The sequence below is a fragment of the Hemiscyllium ocellatum genome, chromosome 24 (genome assembly GCF_020745735.1).
Source record: "Hemiscyllium ocellatum isolate sHemOce1 chromosome 24, sHemOce1.pat.X.cur, whole genome shotgun sequence".
Classification (NCBI taxonomy): domain Eukaryota; kingdom Metazoa; phylum Chordata; class Chondrichthyes; order Orectolobiformes; family Hemiscylliidae; genus Hemiscyllium; species Hemiscyllium ocellatum.
In genome coordinates, this window is record NC_083424.1 from 4,104,346 (window position 1) to 4,124,104 (window position 19,759).

The 19,759-nt window shown below is 47.0% G+C and overlaps 1 protein-coding gene across 2 annotated transcripts in view; it reads left to right on the top strand.

Moving 5' to 3' along the window:
* Positions 1–16,892, top strand: part of mmp17a (matrix metallopeptidase 17a) — a 100,066-nt gene extending 83,174 nt beyond the window's left edge. The window contains exons 8-10 of one of the 2 annotated variants that reach the window (XM_060843901.1): positions 3,360–3,512; positions 12,323–12,580; positions 16,357–16,892. In XM_060843901.1, coding sequence (XP_060699884.1) covers positions 3,360–3,512; positions 12,323–12,580; positions 16,357–16,676 — 731 coding nt within the window. In that variant the 3' untranslated portion in view covers positions 16,677–16,892. The remainder of the gene's footprint in view (positions 1–3,359; positions 3,513–12,322; positions 12,581–16,356) is intronic. The other variant, XM_060843902.1, reaches the window with a different exon arrangement.
* The last annotated feature ends 2,867 nt before the right edge of the window (positions 16,893–19,759 follow it).

The following is a 19,759-nucleotide window of genomic DNA, read 5'->3' on the forward strand; positions in this document are numbered from 1 at the left end:
GGAGGGGGGGTGGGGAAAGAGATAAAGCAGGGCTTGTGCGGAATAGGAACACCAACTGGGGCAGCATCTGAAAACTCATGATTTGGAATGAACCTGCTGGACTGTAACGTGGTGTCATGTGACTTCTGACTTTGTCCATCCCAGTCCAACACTAGCACCTTCACATTAATACAGGTCACAGTTTCTAAAATCAGGGAAACAGCTACACTTGTCAGGAATTAAAACACCTCAGCAGGCTCCTATTTATTTGTATTTAAAAACTTGCATTTAGATAGCACCTTTCCCAACCAATGTGTCTCTCTTTATAGTTGATGAGGTGTTTTTGAAGTATGGGTGTTGTTGTAGTGCAGGCAGCTGGGCAGTCAATTTGCATCAATCTGATGGTTCATATTGGCTCCTGGTTTTCTTGTGTGCACTCTCATATTCTCTCAATTTTTCACACAGATGCCCAGGGCCAGCTCCCAAACCACTGCTGTTCACTTGATTACAAGTGGTCTCCTGTGAAATATTGCTGCCTTTTTGCTGCAATTTAAAGGCAATCACATCAGCCTGGAGATGAAACAATATATTATTACTATTATTGAAAGATTTGACAAATGATTGGAATAGGAAGCTATTTAACGGAGCAGGGAGAGATGGTGTAATGAATTGAAGGCTGTAATATTAAACATTAAAATTTCCGGTGGTGCTATCAATGAAGCCATGCAGTGTTTGCCTTCTTGACGTGTCTTGTTTGGCACATAGCCCCATCTGCTGGAATAGACAATAACTGCAGCAGTCAAGACAATAATTCAGCTCCATTTTACAGGTATTGTGGAATTATAGAATCCTATTGTACATAAGAGACCCTTTGGCTGATCGAGTCTGTAGCACTAAAACTGTAAAGTGTCAGTGACCCTCTGACTAAGGGGAAGCTGCTCTCTCTCCACCCTGTCCACGCCCCTTATAACCTTATACACCTCTATAAGGCCTCCCCTTCAACCTTCCCGGTTCCCAAGAAAACACCCCGAACTTATCCAGCCTCCCTTCATCACTAAAATGCTCCATCCCAGACAACATCCTGGGGAAACTATTCTGCAGCCTCTCCAGTACAACTACATCCTTCTTATAGTGTTGGGATCAGACCTGCACACAGTATTCCAGCTGTGGTCTAACCAAAGTCCTGTACATCTCCAACACGATCTCTCTGCTCTTACAGTCCATGCCACATCTGATAAAGGAAAGTGTCCCCTTCTCAATCACCCTATTAACCTGCCCTGCCACCATCAGGGATCTGCAGATAGGCACCACCTGATCCCCCTGTTTTCTGAGCTTCCTAGTGTCCTGTCACTTATTCAGTTCTCTCTTGTCTTGTGGCTACTTCTAAAGTGCATCACCTGACAGTGATCAGGGTTAAATGCCATCTGTCACTGATCTGCCAATCTGACCCAGCCATTTACATCTCCCTGTAACCTAACAATGTCCTCCTTACTGGTAACCAATCTTTGTGTCATCCAGAGTTGCTTATCATCACCCCCATATTTTCATCTCCATTGTTTATGAATATCACAAACAAAAAGGCTCCCAGCACTGATCCCTGTGGTACTCCACTGCACAACAGGCTTCTACCACCACCCGCTGTCTCCTGTCACTAATCTTGGATCCAATTTGCCAAGTTACCCTGGATCCCACCTTCTATATCAAGTTCCCATTTAGGACCTTTTCAAAACCCTCGCTGAAATCCACAGAAACTGCATCACACTAAGGATGACAATTTCAAAACTAGTCACTTGTTCATGGAAAACTTGAGTATTGATGAACCGAAAAAACATTTCATCCTGCACTCATCAGGACAATTTCTAAAGGTCATAGAATCATAGAGATGAATAGCACAGAAACAGACACTTTGGTCCAACTCATCCATGCTGACCAGATATCCTAAATTAATCTAGTCTCATCTTCCAGCACTTTGCCTATATCCCTCCAAACCCTTCCTATTCATATACCATCCAGATGCCTTTTAAATGCTGTAATTGTACCAGCCTCCACCACTTCCTCTGGCAGCTCATTCCATACACGCACCACCCTCCGTGTGAAAAAGTTGCCCCTTAGGTCTCTTTTAAATGTTTCCCCTCTCAACCTAAACCTATGTCCTCTAGTTCTGGATCCCCCTACCACAGGGAAAAGACCTTGTCTATTTACCCTATCCATACCCTTCGTAATTTTATAAACCTCTATAAGGTGACCCCTCAGTGTCCGATGCTCCAGGGAATAGTAACAATACAAAGGCAAGACAATATTTATACTGCATGGGAAATGCGAGCTGATTTGTTGGCGAGTGGACTCTGATTGTAATTAATAAGAATTAACTATTAACTAGTACTGTAATTGTAATAACAATTGAAGGAGTCCACTTGCTTACAAATTAACTCTCTCTTCTCATGCAGTTTAACTGTTGTTCTGCCTTTATATTAGATATCTTGCAGATTGAGCTGATGAGTGCAATTTCTGTTCTGATGCAGGCTATGGAGAGAAATGATAACAATTGAGAGCACCCTTCACATAGTAAATGTGAGCCAAGGCTTGAGAGCTTTTACATGACAGAATTTAATATTCAATCTAAAAATCAGGTTCTATGCAGAATTTTCAAGGAGGCAGAGGCACGGAGAGGTTGAAGTAAGAGAATTGTAGAGTCAGGCCCGAGACAGCTGCATTTTAAGCTGCCATTTGTGGAGCAATTAAAATGGGAGATGCCGAAGAGGTCAGAGCTGGAGGAGTGTAGAGATCCTGGAGTGTTGTGGAGGTGAAGGAGGTCACAGAGAGGGGAGGGAGGGGATTGAGGACAATGTGAAATGTTCCATTGTAGATTGGGGTGCTAAGGCTGAGGATCCTGGGATTGTATTCATTGGAGTTTAGAAGATTAAGGGGAGACTTAATAGAGACGTACAAGATAATACATGGCTTGGAAAGGGTGGACGCTAGGAAATTGTTTCCATTAGGTGAGGAGACTTGGACCCGTGGACACAGCCTTAGAATTAGAGGGGGTCAATTCAGAACAGAAATGCGGAGACACTTCTTCAGCCAGAGAGTGGTGGGCCTGTGGAATTCATTGTTACAGGGTGCAGTGGAGGCCGGGACGCTAAATGTCTTCAAGGCAGAGATTGATAGATTCTTGTTGTCTCGAGGAATTAAGGGCTACGGGGAGAACGCTGGTAAGTGGAGTTGAAATGCCCATCAGCCATGATTGAATGGTGGAGTGGACTCGATGGGCCGAATGGCCTTACTTCCACTCCTATGTCTTATGGTCTTATGGTCTTATGGTCTACACTCCTGTTTTTGAATCCGGTTCCCTCAGTAAACTCCTGTGTTTGCTCCAATAGGGAGGTATTTCTGGCGGCTGACCCGGAACAGACATTTGGTCTCCTTGCAACCAGCAGAGATCCAACGGTTTTGGCGGGGGTTACCCAGCAACATGGAAGGTGTGGACTCTGTCTATGAGAGAACTGGAGACCATAAAATAGTATTCTTCAAAGGTAAGAAATTAACTTCTTCAGCTGGGGTGTGGCAGGTTCACCCACCTGAACACACCCCAGTGTACTCTCCAGTCCTTACCCTCTCCACCGTTAGCACCTGGCAGGTGTTTGAATCCTGATGAAGGGCTTTTGCCCAAAATGTTAATTCTCCTGCTCCTTGGATGTTGCCTGACCTGCTGTGCTTTTCCAGCACCACACTCTCGACTCTGATCTCCAGCATCTGCAGTCCTCTCTTTCGCCAGAGATGTTTATATCAGTCTAAATGGGCCACCATTAACCATTTCCATTAACTCAACCTCAAACAGCTGGCTACAGTCTCTTAATCCGCTTCTTTCTCACCACCTTGACCCATGGCTCAGTCACAGAAAGAGTTGCAGATTATGATTTCAGAAAAGCTATTATGGTCACATTTATAGAGTCATGGGGGCCTAGATCACAGGAAAAGACTCTTCAGCCCACCAAGTCTGTACTGATCAAAAACAATGACCTCCCTATTCTAATCCCATTTCCCAGCACATGGTCTAGAACCCTATATGACATGGTTTTGTAGGTGTATATCTAAATGCTTCCTCACTGTTCTGCCAGATACAGTTAGTAAGTTTGCAGATGACACCAAAATTGGAGGGGTAGTGGACAGCGAAGAGGGTTACCTCAGATTACAACAGGATCTGGACCAGATAAGCCAATGGGCTGAGAGGTGGCAGGTGGAGTTTAGTTCAGATGAATGCAAGGTGCTGCATTTTGGGAAAGCAAATCTTTGTAGGATTTATACACTTAATGGTAAGGTCCAAGGGAGTGTTGCTGAACAAAGAGACCTTGGAATGCAGATTCAAAGCTCCTTGAAAGTGGAGTCGCAGGTAGATAGGATAATGAAGAAGGCATTTGGTATGCTTTCCTTTATTGGTCAGAGTATTGAGTACAGGAGCTGGGAGGTCATGTTGCGGATGTACAGGACATTGGTTAGGACATTATTGGAATATTGCATGCAATTCTGGTCTCCTTCCTATCGGAAAGATGTTGTGAAACTTGAAAAGGTTCAGAAAAGATTTACAAGGATGTTGTAGGGTTGGAGGATCTGAGCTACAGGGAGAGGCTGAACAGGCTGGGGCTGTTTACCCTGGAGCGTCGGAGGTTGAGGGGTGACCTTATAGAGGTATACAAAATTATGAGGGGCATGGATAGGATAAATAGACAAAGTCTTTTCCCTGGGGTCAGGGAGTCCAGAACCAGAGGGCATAGGTTTAGGGTGAGAGGGGAAAGATATAAAAGGGACCTAAGGGGCAACTTTTTCACTCAGAAGGTGGTACGTCTATGGAATGAGCTGCCAGAGGAAGTAGTGGAGTTTGGTACAATTGCAACATTTAAGAGGCATCTGGATGGGTATATGATTAGGAAGGGTTTGGAGGAATATGGGCCGGGTGCTGGCAGGTGGGACTAGATTGGGTTGGAATATCTGGTCGGCATGGACGAGTTGGATCGAAGGGTCTGTTTCCATGCTATACATCTCTATGACTCTATGACTCTCCCACCCTTACTGGTAGGGAGTTCCAGACTCCCAAAACCCTCTGGGTGGAAGCATTTTTTTTTCACATCTCCTCGAAACCTCTTGGCCTGAACCTTCAATCTCCACCTCCTGCTCGCTGATCCCTCCACCAAGGGGAAAGGATTCTTTATGTCTACCCTGTCCATGCCCCTCATCATGTTCTCCATCTCAATCATGTCACCCTCAGTCCCATCTGCTCCAAGGACAACAGCCCCAGTCTGTCCAATCTCTCTCCATCATTGAAACTCTCCAGCCCCAGCAGCATCCTTGTAAATCTCCCTCTTCCAGTGCTATCACATCCTCCCTATAATGTGAATTCCAGAACCGCACCCATTACTTCAGCTGTGGCCTAACCAATATTTTATACAGTTCCAGCATCACCTCCCGGCTCTATACCTCGGCTATTAAAGGCATGTGCCTTCTTAACCATTTTATCTAAGTATCCCACTACCTTAAGGGGCTGGTGAATATGTACATTAGGGTCTCTCGGTGTTTCCTTAGATCCTTCCAATCATGTATTCCCTTGCCTTGTTTCTCCTGCCCAAGTGCATCATTTTACACTGATCCGGATTAATCAGCCCATCTGTCCAGTTCATCTATATCCTCGTGTAGTCCCAGGCTATCTCCCTCACTATTTACCACTCACAAATTTTCACATTGTCCACAAACTTACAGATCAACCCTCCCAACATTTATATATACCACAAACAGCAAGGGCCCTAACCCTGATCCATATGGGGCTTCACTGGGCACACACTTTCATTCATAAAAACATTCCTCAACCATCACACTCGGGTTTCTGCCACTCAGTCAATTCTGGATCCAATTTATCAAATTTCCTCGGATCCCACGGGCTGTCACTTTAAGCATTAGGATTCCTTGTGGGACTTTATCAAAAACATGTAATCATGTTATTTTGTCTTTACATTATAGTAAACAGCCCACAGAGATATGTATCAGAATGATAAGATGACAGAGCACAGGCGGGTGTCTGTTAGCTCCTGGTGCCTGAATCAGCTGTTTGAGAGAAGTTTCTAACAAACTCCACACCCTGCTCTCTCCCCATGGTCTGGTCATTTGGTTCTGCCCTTTTCAAGTTTGTATGCAGTTCCCTTTTGAAGGCAATTGTTGAATGTGCTTCCACCAACTTATCAGGCTTTACAAATATCATTTCATCATCCCCAGTTACCATTACGGCTGACTGAGCAATATCTTCCCTTGTGCCACTGTCTACTCTGGCAAATCTCTTCCGCATTTGAACACCTCTACTTAATCTTCTCCTTCGTTTTCGCATTGACTGGTCTGGGAATCACAATCTGCCCCAGCCCCATCTTGCCCTATGTTATGTGATTTTGTGCATTTACAGGAACAGGGTAAACCCTCTGTTAAAACTCAGGGTTTCTCACCATGGTGTGTTTTAATAGCCATCACCAGCTCCTTTTATTCATTCCCAGGCTGGGTATTATCTATCCTCAATTGCCCATCATGCAGTTCAGAGTTAGCCACATGGCTGTGGGTCTGGAGTGACCCGTAGGTCAGATTAGGTGAGGCAGACAGTTTTCTTCTGGTTCTGGCAGATTGGAAAACAGCAAATTGATGCCATTGTTTTAAAAAGGAGGTAGACAAAGGTAGATATCGACAGGTCCATGAGCTTCACTTCTTTAGTGGGGAAAATGTTTGAATCTATAACCGAGGAAGAAATAATGAAACATCTGGATAGAAATTGTTCCATCGGGCAAGTGTAGCATGGTTTCATGAAAGGCAGATCATGTTGAACTAATTTACTGGAATTCTTTGAGGACAGTGGTGGACAATGGGGACCCAGTAGATGTGGTGTACCTGGATTTCCAGAAGGTATTCAACAAGGTGCTGCACAAAAGGCTGCTGCAAAAGATAAAGGTGCAAGGTGTTATGGGTAATGTATTGGGATGGATAGAGGATTGATTAATTAACTGGAAGCAAAGAGTGGGGATAAATGAATGTTTTTCTGGTTAGCAATCAGTAGCTAGTGGTGTGTCCCAGGGATCAGTGTTGGGATTACAATTGTTTACATTTTTTAGATTACAGTGTGGAAACAGGCCCTTCGGCCCAACAAGTCCACACTGACCCGCTGAAGCGCAACCCACCCTCCTACATTTACCCCTTCACCTAACACTATGGGCAATTTAGCATGGCCAATTCACCTAACCTGCACATTTTTGGACTGTGGGAGGAAACCAGAGCACCCGGAGGAAACCCATGTAGACACGGGGAGAACGTGCAAACTCCACACAGTGGATCGCCTGAGGAGGGGAATGAGCCCGGGTCTCTGGCGCTGTGAGGCAGCAGAGCTAACCACTGTGCCACTGTGCTGCCCACATCGATGATTTAGAGTTAGAGACCACATGTAGAGTGTCAACGTTCACAGTTGATACTAAGATGCGTGTCCTGATGAAGGGCTTTTGCCCAAAAATTTGATTTTCCTGCTCCTCGGATGCTGCCTGACCTGCTGTGCTTTTCCAGCACCACTCTAGTCTAGACTCTGATTTCTAGCATCTCCAGTACCCACTTCTGTCACTAAGATGAGTGGTAGAGCAAGTGTGCAGAGGACTGTGAATGTCTGCAGAGGGATGTAGACAGGTTAAGTGAGTGGGCAAGGGTCTGGCAGTTGGAGGGCACTGTTGGAAAATGTGAGGTCCTTCACTTTGGGTGAAGTAACAGCAAAATGGTGACAAGTTGCAGCATGCTGCTCTGCAGAGGGACCTGGGTGTCCTTGTGCATGAACACAGAAGATTGGTTTGCAGGTAATCATGAAGGCAAATGGAATTTTGTCCTTCATTGCTAAAGGGATGCAATTTAAAAACAGAGAGGTTATGTTACAAGATGCTGGTGAGGCCACACCTGGAATACTCTGCAGTTGAGGTCTCCTTCCTTAAGAAAGGATGTACTGGCACTGGAGGGGGTGCAGAGGAGGTTTATTCTGGACTTGAGGGGGTTGGTTTATGAGGAGAGACTGAGTAGACTGGGATTATATTCATTGGAATTCAGAAGAATGAGGGGGATTGTATAGAAACATAAAACTATGAAGGGAATCGATAAGATGGAAGTAGAGAGGATGTTTCCACTGGCAGGGGAAACCAGGACAAGAGGGCATTGCCTCAAACTTAGCGGGAGCAGGTTTAGGATTGAGTTGAGAAGGATCTTCACCCAAAGGGTTGTGTATCTGTGGAATTCCCTGCCCAGTGAAGCAGTCAAGGCTTCCTCATTGAATGGTTTAAGGCAAAGTTAGATGGATTTTTGAAGAGTATAGAAATTAAGGGTTACGGTGAAAGGGCGGGTAAGTGGAGCTGAGGCCGTGAAAAGATCAGCCATGATCATACTGAATGGCAGAGCAGGCTTAAAGGGCCGAGTGGCCTACTCCTGCTCCTCGTCCTTATGTTCTTATGCTTCCTAAAGGACATTTGTGAATCAGATGGATTTTTCAGCAATTAACATTTGTTTCCTGGTCATCATTAGATTTTTATTAAAATCAAATTCCACCATCAGGTGTGGTGGGTTCAAACCCAGGTCCTGGAAACATGACCTGGGTCACTGGATTAAATGCCAGGGCATAATCGATCACTATAAATCGGAGGTCGGATTTTGTTCAGCAAAGCTATTAAGAGATATGGAGTGAAGGCAGGTGGGTGTAGATAGGAGAGTGCAGCAAGCCTGAATGGCCACTTCCTGCTCCCCCATTTTAAAACTGTGGGAGGAAGCAGCTGATTATTATGGGCTGGTCAGAACAAAATGAGCCAAAGCACAACAGACACAAAATGCTGGAGAAACTCAGCAGGTCTGGCAGTATCTATGAAGAAAGAAACAGTTAACACTGTGAGTCCCATGACCCTTCTTCAGACTTGAAGCATTAGCTGTCTCTCTCTCTCTCTCCACAGATGCTGCCAGATCTGCTGAGTTTCTCTGTATGCTGCTTTCATTTAAGGGGGGAAATGGAACTGGAATTATCGTGTTTGGTTTGTGTTGGGGTATTACTCAGGAAGTGACAGCCTGGGTTATGAGGTCACATCTTTACAATTTAGTAACAACAGATTCCTAAGAAACACTGAATCCTGCAGGTTTGTAATGCAGACATTGCTGAGTAAACATTGTCGAACAGGGTTTATCTTCAGAGTCACACTGTGAGGCCAATGAGAAGTGGTGGCATAAATCGAAAAGCTGAGTTATGTTCCTTGATAATAAGCTGATGATTTCATAATGAGCAGCTGTAGACCTTGATCTGAAAGACACTGAAAAATTAAGGGTTAAAATCCTTAATATAGAACCATAGCTTCTAAAATCAATCTTAAGGAGTATTTTCACATCCATTTTAGCCTCTGTTACATCAAACCTTGAGCAAAGAAACAGACCATTCTGCCCCACAGTTTCCACTCCACATGAGGCCCCTCTTCCCACTCTCTCTTCAGCCCATCTTCAGCATTGCTCTCTTCCATGTGTTTCATCCAGTTCTCTGCCACAAACAATCCTTCTGTCAGCATTACAGAATCATACACCATTTCAGGAGAGAAGGAGGCCTGTCAGCCCATTGAGCACATGCTAGCCCATTGGTAGAGACAAAAAAACTGCAGATGCTGGAACCCCTAGTCCTGAAGAAGGGTTATACCCGCAATATCAATTTCTGCACCTCCTGATGTTGCCTGGCTTGCTGCATTCTTCCAGCCTCCTGCCTGACTGCTTACAGCCCATTGGTCAAGCCATCCTTCCTATCCGGCTCTCATTGGTCTTTTCCCACAGTCTGGTATGTTTTCTCCTGCCTTCAATTCCACTTCCACGTGTAGCTGACAGTAAAATCTGCCCCGGGCAGTGCCCACCACTGTCTGGTACAAAGCATTCTCCTGGACACCCTGTTACAGCTGCTCATGGCCAGTTTACCTGTATGGATCCCCCAGAAAAGGAAATATTTGTATGTCAAATCTCAAACCCCACACATTCATTATTTTAAAAGCCTTGACTAACTTATCTGGAAAGCATCCCTTTCCCAGAGAATTGAGCCCCAACGTGTTCAATCATTTGTTCCATGGATTGATACCAGAATGGAATTCTTTGATCTTTGCATTGACAACAGCAAGGAAGGTGTGTCCCACACTGAACTGCTGGCTTCCTGGCCAACATTGGGAAAGGCACTGATCAAAACAGGCAATAGGACCCTTTTGTCTGTAACTGACAGGCCTAACTGTGAATTGGCACCAAATTGTCAAAACTGGTTGATGGTCAGACATACAGAAAAATCCCATTTATTGGTACAGAGGCAGACTGCCACAGGGTCAGTGCTGAGGGAGTGCCACACTGCCGCAGGGTCAGTGCTGAGGGAGTGCCACACTGCCGCAGGGTCAGTGCTGAGGGAGTGCCACACTGCCGCAGGGTCAGTGCTGAGGGAGTGCCACACTGTTGAAGGGTCAATACTGAGGGAGTGCCACACTGTCGAAGGGTCAGTGCTGAGGGAGTGCCACACTGTCAGAGGGTCAGTGCTGAGAGAGTGCCACACTGTCGGAGGGTCAGTGCTGAGAGTGTGCCACACTGTCAGAGGGCCAGTGCTGAGGGAGTGCCACACTGTCGGAGGGTCAGTGCTGAGGGAGTGCCACACTGTCGGAGGGTCAGTGCTGAGGGAGTGCCACACTGTTGGAGGGTCAGTGCTGAGGGAGTGCCACACTGTCAGAGGGTCAGTGCTGAGGGAGTGCCACACTGTTGGAGGGTCAGTGCTGAGGGAGTGCCACACTGCCGCAGGATCAGTGCTGAGGGAGTGCCACACTGCCGGAGGGTCAGTGCTGAGGGAGTGCTGCACTGTCAGAGGGTCATTGCTGAGGGAGTGCTGCACTGTCAGAGGGTCATTGCTGAGGGAGTGCCGCACTGTCAAGTGTCAGAATTGAGGGAGTGCAGTACTGTCGGAGAGTCAGTGCTGAGGGAGTGCCACACTGTTAAAGGGCCAGTGCTGAGGGAGTGGGCACTTTCAGAGGGTCAGTGCTGAGGGAGTGTTGCACTGTCAGAGGGTCAGTGCTGAGGGAGTGCTGCACTGTCAGAGGGTCAGTGCTGAGGGAGTGTAGAACTGTCAGAGGGTCAGTGCTGAGGGAGTGCTGCACTGTCAGAGGGTCAGTGCTGAGGGAGTGCTGCACTGTCAGAGGGTCAGTGCTGAGGGAGTGTAGCACTGTCAGAGGGTCAGTGCTGAGGGAGTGTAGCACTGTCAGAGGGTCAGTGCTGAGGGAGTGCCGCACTGTCAAGTGTCAGAATTGAGGGAGCACAGTACTGTCGGAGGGTCAGTGCTGAGGGAGTGCCACACTGTTAATGGGCCAGTGCTGGGGGAGTGGGCACTTTCAGAGTGTCAGTGCTGAGGGAGTGTTGCACTGTCAGAGGGTCAGTACTGAGGGAGTGCTGCACTGTCAGAGGGTCAGTGCTGAGGGAGTGCTGCACTGTCGGAGGGTCAGTGCTGAGGGAGTGTAGAACTGTCAGAGGGTCAGTGCTGAGGGAGTGCTGCACTGTCAGAGGGTCAGTGCTGAGGGAGTGCTGTACTGTCAGAGGGTCAGTGCTGAGGGAGTGTAGCACTGTCAGAGGGTCAGTGCTGAGGGAGTGCTGCACTGTCAGAGGGTCAGTGCTGAAGGAGTGCTACACTGTCAGAGGGTCAGTGCTGAGGGAGTGTAGCACTGTCAGAGGGTCAGTGCTGAGGGAGTGTAGCACTGTCAGAGGGTCAGTGCTGAGGGAGTACTGCACTGTCAGAGGGTCAGTGCTGAAGGAGTGCTGCACTGTCAGAGGGTCAGTGCTGAGGGAGTGTAGCACTGTCAGAGGGTCAGTGCTGAGGGAGTGTAGCACTGTCAGAGGGTCAGTGCTGAGGGAGTGCTGCACTGACAGAGGGTCAGTGCTGAGGGAGTGCTGCACTGTCAGAGGGTCAGTGCTGAGGGAGTGCTGCACTGTCAGAGGGTCAGTGCTGAGGGAGTGCTGCACTGTCAGAGGGTCAGTGCTGAGGGAGTGTAGCACTGTCAGAGGGTCAGTGCTGAGGGAGTGCTGCACTGTCGGAGGGTCAGTGCTGAGGGAGTGCTGCGCTGTCAGAGGGTCAGTGCTGAGGGAGTGCCGCACTGTCAGAGGGTCAGTATTAGGTTGTATGGCATCCCTGTATCAATCTATGGTTTTGCAGAAATCCAATACTTTACGACTGAGAAGAGAAGTTGATTAACCAAATAGTACGAGCCACCTGTTTGGAGGTATGCTAAGCCTGACTGTGTGTTGGTATTGTGTTTAACAGGGGAGCGGTACTGGGTGTTCAAAGATAATAATGTCGAGGAGAGTTACCCACGCTTCATCAGTGACTTTGACCTGTCGGTGAAGAGTATTGATGCAGCATTTGTCTGTCCCCACGACGATAAAACCTACTTCTTTAAGGACAACCAGTACTGGAGATATGACGACCACCTGCGGAGAATGGACCCTGATTACCCAAAGGACATGGGTCAGTGGCAGGGGCTGCCCAGCCAACTCGACGATGCCATGAAGTGGTCTGATGGTACGTTCATGGTTTTGGCGATCGCTATCAGGGAAACCTGGTGTGAGTTTATCTCCAGCCGCGTCAGTTGTCTCCCATGACATTGGAAACTGGGTGTGGATGTGCTGGTATTGAAGGATCCAACAGACAGTTATTACAATAATCAATGGTCTGTCAGCATTACATTCCTCAGGGACTACATGCCTGGGCTAATATTACATTCATGGTTTACAGCAGCGAAACATGTTACCCATGAGTGTCATGCGTCAAGTGATCCACAGGGTAAGATGGACTATGGGATCTTTATGCCCTCAGGTCACATGACATGAATGTTGTTAATGTACCTGCCTCAACCACTTCCACTGGCAGCTCATTCCATATGTGTCCCATCCTGTTTAAAAAGATTGCCCCTCAGATTCCTTTTTATTCTTTCCCCTCTAACCTTAACCTGATGCCCTCGAGTCCTCGATTTCCCCAACCCTGGGAAAAAGACAGAGACTTTTTCTGAGACTGAGACTGAAAAAGACTATAGACTTCTATAGGATTCCCCCCCACCCCCCGCTCCCAGTCTCCTGCACTCTAAAGAAAAATATCCTCGCTTGTCCAACCTCTCCCTATAACTCAGACCCTTGAGTTCTGGCAATATCCTTGTAAATTTCTTCTGCACTCTTTCCTGTTTAATAGCATCTTTCCTATAGCAAGGTGACCAAAACTGAACATAGTACTCAAAGTGTGGCCTCACCAATGTCCTGTACAACTGCAACATAACTTCCCAGCTTCTATACTCAATGCCCTGAGTGATGAAGGCCAGTGTGCCGAAAGCCACCTTCACTGCCCCATCTACCTGACTCAGGAATGATTTCATGAGCATGTCTCTTAAAGCCATAATGATAGTGAGCTCTCTTAAAGGTACAAACTCAGCAGGAGTCAGGTTCTGAAAAAGGGTTACTGGACTTGAAACGTCAACTCTGCTTTCTCTCCCCAGATGCTGCCAGACCTGCTGAGTTTCTCCAGCAATTTGTTCTTTGTGTTCTTTTAAAGGCTTTACTGACAACAAGGCAAGCTGAGGTGCTGAAAGCTGGAAAGGGTAGTGAGGTCTCTCTGTGCTCTGCCACTGACATATCTTCATCCCAGACTTACTGAGCTGGTGGCATCTTACAAATTCCTGTTCTTATCCCCTCTGTGACCCTGACAACCTGCAGCAGCAATCTGGAACCTGTTTCCCCAAAACGAGTCCACTGCAGCTCTTGAGACTGAGGTGATCACCTTACATTGGGTAAGGATATCAAGAGCTATGGGGAATTTAAGCAAATGGATTTGAGGTCCAGTCAGCTGTGACCTAATTAAATGACTGTGGAACAAGGTTAAAATACTATTTGGACTCCAACTTACTTGGTACCACTCTTCGCATTTAATAATGTAGAGCTATAGAATCCTGCCATGTGGGAGCAGGCCGTTCAGTCCATACCAACCCTCTGAAAAGCATCCCACCCAGAAGCACCCTATCCCCGTGGCTCTGCATTTTCCCATGGCTAACTCACCTAGCCTGCTCATCCATGGTCACTACGGGCAATTTAGCATGGCTAATCCGCCCCAACTTGCATATCTTTGGACTGGAAAGAGTGTGCAAACTTTGCACAGTCACCCAAGGTGGGAATCAAACCTGGGTCCCTGGTGCTGTGAGGCAGTGGTGTTAACCGCAGAGCCACCATGTTGCCCTGTAACGAGGTGCAAAGATGAGGCATTTATTGCAAGGAATGCAGCTTTTGACTGCTGGATGCTGAAAATTGGATTTTCACCAGCGGTGTAGGGACACACAAAAACCTCTAGAAACTCATTGTGTTGACCCATCGTGCTGGGCTCTCAGTCCACCTCCCCTCTCCACCCACCAATCTCTGTGCTCCTCCAATTCCAGCCACTTGAGACTGTCGGATTATAATCGCTGCACTGTTGCCTGGTGTGCCTTCAGTTACCTGCACTTGAAACTCTGTATGTAACATTGCCCCTTCCTCTTTTCCTTTAAGGTGTTCCTTAAAACCTGTCTGTTTGAAGAAGCTTTTGCTGTTATGTTCCAATGTCTCAATATGAGCCTCAACGTCTTGGGTTATTATTTTATAACACTTCCATGAAGCAACTTGGATGGGCGGGGGGTATGGTTTGGTTTACCATGTTAGAGGTGCTACATAAATGCAGACCAATCCAGCAAACCCGCTTTCCCCTTCAACTTGACTGCTTCCATGATGGCAGGATATTGGAGGTGGACAAATGAAGCTGTGCAAACTCCGTAAAGATTGAGCTGAAAGATCAGTGCTTCCCACCAGCTGATGACCTGCAGGTAGTTTGCCACTTGAGGAGAGTAACTCAGAAGGGGGTAACGGATGTGGGGGTGAGGGGGAGTGGGGGAACGGGGGTGGGGGTGAGGGGGGGTTGGGGAACGGGGGTGCGGGTGAGGGGGGTGGGGGAACGGGGGTGGGGGTGAGGGGGTGGGGGAATAGGGATGGGGGTGAGGGGAGTGAGGCAGTTTGGGATGTGACCTGTCCCTTTCATTCAATTCTCACATACTCCCTGTCGAAGGGGCAAAACCCAGAAATCATTGTGACATGTTCCTGTGAACATATTCTCCAGGTATGGGTTCTCCTTATGCCCTGCCACACTCAGGCACTGAGACGTGAGAAATGGTGACTTTATTCTGGTTTAAAACTTTTTAAAAAAGTGATGTCACTCATTGCCCTTCAGCAACTTGACATGAGCCAATGACATGCAAGCTTGACGTAAAATGAAATTTTCAGTGCTTTTCACAATCTCGAACATCCCAATTGGGTGATGTTGATTCAGGGACTGGTCAAGACACTGGAAGAACTGGCACATTCTTCAAATAGTGTCATGGAAACTTCTTCATCCAATTGTGAACCTACATCACTTCTGATAGATGAAAGGCCTGACAGTACAGCACACCTCAAGAACTGACCCTCCAACAGTGCTGCATTCCCTCAGTACTGACCTTCAGATGGTTCTACACTCCCTCACCACTGACCCTCCGACAATGCAGCACTCCCTCAGCACTGACCCTCCAACAATGCTGCACTTGCTCAGCATTGACCTTCCGACAGTCTGGCACTCCCTCAGCACTGACCCTCCGACAGTGCGGCACTCCCTCAGCACTGTCTCTCCGACAGTGCAGCAGTCCCTCAGCACTAACCCTCTGACAGTGCAGCACTCCCTCAGCACTAACCCTCTGACAGTGCAGCACTCCCTCAGCACTGACCCTCCGATAGTACAGCACTCGCTCAGCACTGACCCTCCGATAGTGCGGCACCACCTCAGCACTGACCCTCCGACAGTGTGGCACTCCCTCAGCACTGACCCTCCAACACTGCGGCACTCCCTCAGCACTGACCCTCCGACACTGCGGCACTCCCTCAGCGCTGACACTCTGACAGTGCGGCACTCCCTCAGCACTGACCCTCTGACAGTGCGGCACTCCCTCAGCACTGACCCTCTGACAGTGCGGCACTCCCTCAGTACTGACCCTCTGACAGTGCGGCACTCCCTCAGCGCTGACCCTCCGATAGTGCGGCACTCCCTCAGCACTGACCCTCCGACAGTGTGGTACTCCCTCAGCACTGACCCTCCAACAGTGTGGCACTCTCTTAGCACTGACCCTCCAACAGTGCGGCACTCCCTCAGCACTGACCTATATACTTATGTAGGTTATGATTTGCCTGGATAAAGTGCAAAACAATACTTTTCACTGCATCAGCAATCAACTCAAATTAAATTCTTGTGTTCCCGTGTAGGAGCTGCCTACTTCTTTAAGGGGAAGGATTACTGGAAAGTGACACACAGTAACATGCAAGTGGACCCTGGGTATCCGAAGTCTGTGGCCAGGGATTGGCTGGTGTGCAGCGAGATGCAGGCAGACTCATCGATATCCGAGCACACCCGTTCCAGAGCCCGAACGGGCCGGGGTCATCATGATGAAAGCCAGTCAGGAGATGAGAAAAGGAATTGCTCCTGTACATCTAAGGCTGGGGTGCCTCGAGCCGCCATTGCATTGAGCTGGAAGGTGAAGCTGGCTGTTAGTTCTGTGGTGTTAGCCTGGCTGGCGTTGGATTAATGGATTGCATCAACTTCAACAGCAGCAGCGTCATGAGGCAGCATTGACTATATCGGAGTCAACCGTCACTGACTCACCAGGAGGAGGCTGGGTCATTACCTGACCTCCACTTAACCAAAACAGAACGCTGTGCCAAGTCCAACTGGAACTTTTCACTCTGCGTGGATTCACGGTGAATCAGCATTTTTTAAAAACAAAATGAAGGAATTTCATGGAGCGTGTTCTTTATCATTGAAGAAAGTTCAAACAATTTATTTTTTTAACACAAAAAAAACAGAGTAGTTGTGAGGACCTTTGTATGGCTATGATTAAGAAGAGTTTATTGGCATTTGTTTTCTCAGTATTATAAAATCAGGTGTTAATCAATGTTATTCTTATTTATTTCGATACGTTTTCATTCACTTTTCCTTTGGCACTCGAAGCTGTTTTAAACAATATTGCCTGAACTGGATCCTGTCAGCAGACGGTGTACTCTCTCCCAGAACACACCCAGACCTGGCTGGACTGACTGGATGCTGTGGTGAGATTTCATTGGCAAGCAATGTTAATGAATCCTAACTGAGACCAAGGCCTGCTCACCCCCTCTATGCTTACTAACCTACATTAGCTCCTGCCTGGTAATGCCTCAATGTTAGAACAGACATAAATAGGAAATAGAAGCAGGTGGGTTGCTTAGGGTATATGGGCAGAGAAAGAGGCCATTTGGCCCAACCAGTCCTTGCCAGTGTTTAAACCCACTTGAGCTCCCTTCCATCATTCCTCACTTAAATCTATCAACCCGGCTTGCCCAGCTTAACCCTTAAAGCATCCATTTGCCTTAATCGTTCCTACCATTTCCCTCTTAACCATTATGCTTCCTACATCATCAAAGGGCTCCAATAAATTTGTCAGACACAGTTTCCCTTTCACAAAACCGTGTCGACTCTGCCTGATTAAATTACCACTTTCAAAGTGCCCCATTTCCTTAATAATAAACTCAAACATTCATTCAACGGCAAATATTCGGCAAACTGTTCTCTGTTGTTTGTCTCCCTCCTTTCTTGAATAGAGGTGTTATATTTGCAGTTTTCCAATCTACTGAGTCTTTTTCAGAATCTAGAGATCTTTGGAAGATTATAACCAATGCATTCACAAATTACTTCAAGAACCTAGGACACAGGTCACCATATTGAGGGAACCCGTCAAGTTTCCGTCCCAGGAAGAGCCTGAGGCTACTTTGCTGGTGACCATGGTCAGTTTGGGTTTCTTGCTCTCTTCATCCCTCTAACATTCTGCTACTGATGGAATAGATTTACTGTCTTGTCCACAGTCTCCACCATTTTCTTCCTTCCATTTTTAATTCCTCTCAGCCTTACTTTGGATGCTCTCTTTCATATATACCAGTAGAAGCTCTTACTGCCTGTTTTTATATTTCTTGCTAGTTTACTCTCACAGTCTTATGTCCCCTCCATATTTTTAGTTACCCTTTGCTGGTTTCAGGAGTATTCCCAATCTCTGACCTACCAGTAATCTTCACAACACTGCATGCTTTTTCTGTCAATATGATGCCATCCTTAACTTGCTCAACTAAGAAATTTCTAATGACCTGTGATATGTTGTCACTGCTCCTCTTTGCAGATGTCCAATAGGAAGGAATTGAGAGTCTGAAACTGATTCTCAAGAAGCTTTTCAATAAAATAAATTCTCAGGATATGTAATTCAGAACCTTGACAATGTCTCCTTGACTCATGTTAGTCCATCCTATTCTCTATCTGATTTTATTCTTTGTCCCCCAGTTTGATACTATTTAGGAGACAGCTTAAGGGTTAATTAATTGGTGTGAGACTGGAGTCACATGTTGGCTAGATTGGTTAAGAAGGGGAGGTAAAGGATGCACATGAACCAGTTAGGACTTTGAAAAGGTAGCGACAGTAAGAAGGATGGTTTTGGATGAGAGCAGGATATGTGCAGGCAGGTCAGTGGCAGATGAAAGTTAATCCTGGTCAATGTAAGGTGATATACTTTGGAAGAAGTAACCAGACAAGGGAGCACTCAGTGAATGACAGGAAAGTAAGAAGGTTAGAGGGAACAGAGGAATCTGAGCTTGTTTCTCCACAGATACCTGAAGAAGGCAAATCGAATGCTTACCTTAGTCAGTCATGCTATAGATTATAAGAGCAGGAATTGGACAGGTGTTTGGCTAGGTCAGAGTTGGAGTACTGTGTGCAGTTCTGGTCCCCATGCTGTTGGAGGGAGGGTGAATTGAATTAGCTTTATTGTCACATAGACTCAAATGAATGCAGTGAAAAGTTTACAGATACTTTAGATCAAATTCATAAGAAACAAAAGAAAATTAGAAAAGTGAAGAAATAAATTATAGGTGACAGGAATAAATTAGAAAAATAAAAAAATCAGACAATCCAACTTTCCAACCCAGTCCCTGCCAGACCCTAGTCTCATGAAGATCTCCACTACCACCACCTCACCTCCACCTGCACTGGACGCACCAACGTAGGAGTCGCCCCACTTTAGGCATTATCTCTTCACCGCTGGGTCCACAACACACACTCCCCGGGTCCTCTACCTGGCCAGGCCACTACTAGGCAACAAGTCCCACCTTGGCTGTAGTCCCACCTGCCAGCGCCGCCATCTTGAAGAGACCCCTGCCGCCTAAACAAAAGATCAAAAGAGAAGGAAATAAAGCGAAAGAAAAGAGCAGAAGCAAAATTAAAACAAAGAAGGAGAGCAGATGGCCACAGGCGAGAGACCACACGCAGCCCTGGAACTCTGCTGCCATCTTGCCCTGAAGGGAGTACAGAGGAGATTCACCAGGATACAGACTGGGATGGAACATCTTAGTGACGGAGGGAGGCTGGATAAGCTCAGGCTGTTTTCTTCGGAGCAGAGAAGGCTGAGGGAGAGCCCTGAAAGAGGTGAATAAGGTTATGAGGGACTGAGAGAAGGTGGATAGAAAGCAGCTGTTCTCCTTTGTCAAAGGGTCAAGAACAAAGGGTGCAACATTATAAGGTGAAAAGCAGAAGGTTTCAAAGGGATTTGAACGTGTTTTCACCCAGAGGTTGGTGAGAATCTGGAATGCACTGCCT